At 36.0% G+C, this 1,580-nt stretch overlaps 1 protein-coding gene across 1 annotated transcript; it reads left to right on the top strand.

Annotated features, from left to right (window-relative positions):
- Positions 1-32: 32 nt before the first annotated feature.
- LOC109592544 (WASH complex subunit FAM21-like) lies at positions 33-1,334 on the top strand (the record flags this gene model as incomplete). The annotated part of the gene is made up of 5 exons (XM_020007971.1): positions 33-204; positions 252-333; positions 739-878; positions 1,020-1,184; positions 1,268-1,334. Coding segments are annotated over exons 2-5 (448 nt in total), but the record flags the coding sequence as incomplete, so codon positions are not given.
- Positions 1,335-1,580: the final 246 nt, after the last annotated feature.

Here is a 1,580-nt window from a genome sequence, read left to right as displayed (position 1 = left end):
TTGTTATATACTGTTCTTTTCTTCTTCATCTTTCCAGCCACACCCTTGAAGACTGCAGAGAGTAGGTGTGGTTTAGGTCACGTTGATTAATAGGCGTGGTTACTTAATTTGCAGAATAGGCGAGACATGTATCATGTGATGGAAGCTCATTGCAACTGAAAAGAAGTTAAATTCTCAATAAATAGTACTACATATAATAGATAAGTAAGTAATGCTAACCTCTGGTTGTGCTTTTCATTCATCTATTGTAGTCAAAGATGTCTGCTCCCCCTCCTCCTCCTCCTCCCCCTGTTGTGAGTGGTGGACTAATAGAAGACACTTCAGAGCCAGCAGGTAACACTATGGGACTAATGGGAGGGATATGAATATAATTAATGCAGTTTGTATTATTTTTATGCCACAATTTTGTTGTTTTTTGACTGGAAATTAGTTCAAAATTGCATTAGTTCTATACAGATACAGAGCAATTAAAACATGTACGTGTACATGTATGTGTTAACTAACTTTTTCTCCTGAAAATCAGATGAATAGACTCTCCTTTATCTTCACTTTATAGCTCTTGAAACTAAGCCTATCTCTTTCTCTCTCCTTGCCTTATCTCTGCAAATTGAAACTGAAATTGTTATGGAAATATTTATGATACTTTTAAATGTTTGTGTTCTCTTTATTAAGCAACATATGGTACGCCACACCTGTCTTTCATTTTAAATCTTTCTCTCTCTCTCTCTCTCTCTCTAGCTCCATCAATGGAGGAGAAGCCGGCTAGTAAACCAGTTGAAGGTGCTCCACCTGCCAGTGGTAAGGTATGGGAGAGACCATGGAGTATAGCAGAAATGAAGGAAGGGAGTAGGGACTGGACACTAGCCTCTGATGCTGGGGTAAGTCACTGCACAGATCACATTAAAACTATCTTATTTTACATAATATACATGTACATGTACATATATGTCTTTTAATTATTGTACGTATTTTATCTTTTTCTCTCTTTTTTCCTTTTCTCTCTCTTTCTCTTTCTTCAGATGCTCTTGTTTCTGAAGGAGTTTTCTCAGCACATAAGAACTCGTACACACGAGATTGAGAAACAGGTTGACACCCTGGTCGACGAGACGAAAGGAACCGGAACAAGAATGAATAACATGATCAACGACTTCTTAATACTCTCAAATATTCAATTTGTGGAGAACGTAAGAGATTAATAAATAATACCTTGTCAATGTACATGTATACTATTATCCAATGCATTTGATGGATGTGTTCTCATTGTTAGCGAGTCTTTGAGGAGAACAATGAGGCAGAGGCTGAGAATGAAGAACAGAAGAAAGAAGACGAAGTGAGTACATGTACATTAATATATACATGTCAATAAGGATATGCATTATACATATACATGTACATGTAGTACTCTCATTGTATGGTTATAGATGTACACTTAATATATCTGATTGTATGGATGTGTACATGTACATGTACATATACATGTAGTACTCTCATTTATGGTTATAGATGTACATGTACATTAATATGTAGTTGTAGTGCATCTGATTGTATGGATGTATACATGTACATGCATTATAGGAGAA

The sequence above is a fragment of the Amphimedon queenslandica genome, unplaced genomic scaffold (assembly GCF_000090795.2).
Source record: "Amphimedon queenslandica unplaced genomic scaffold, v1.1 AMPQUscaffold_4803_Cont23220, whole genome shotgun sequence".
Classification (NCBI taxonomy): Eukaryota; Metazoa; Porifera; class Demospongiae; order Haplosclerida; family Niphatidae; genus Amphimedon; species Amphimedon queenslandica.
This window is presented reverse-complemented; position numbering and strand designations above follow the sequence as displayed.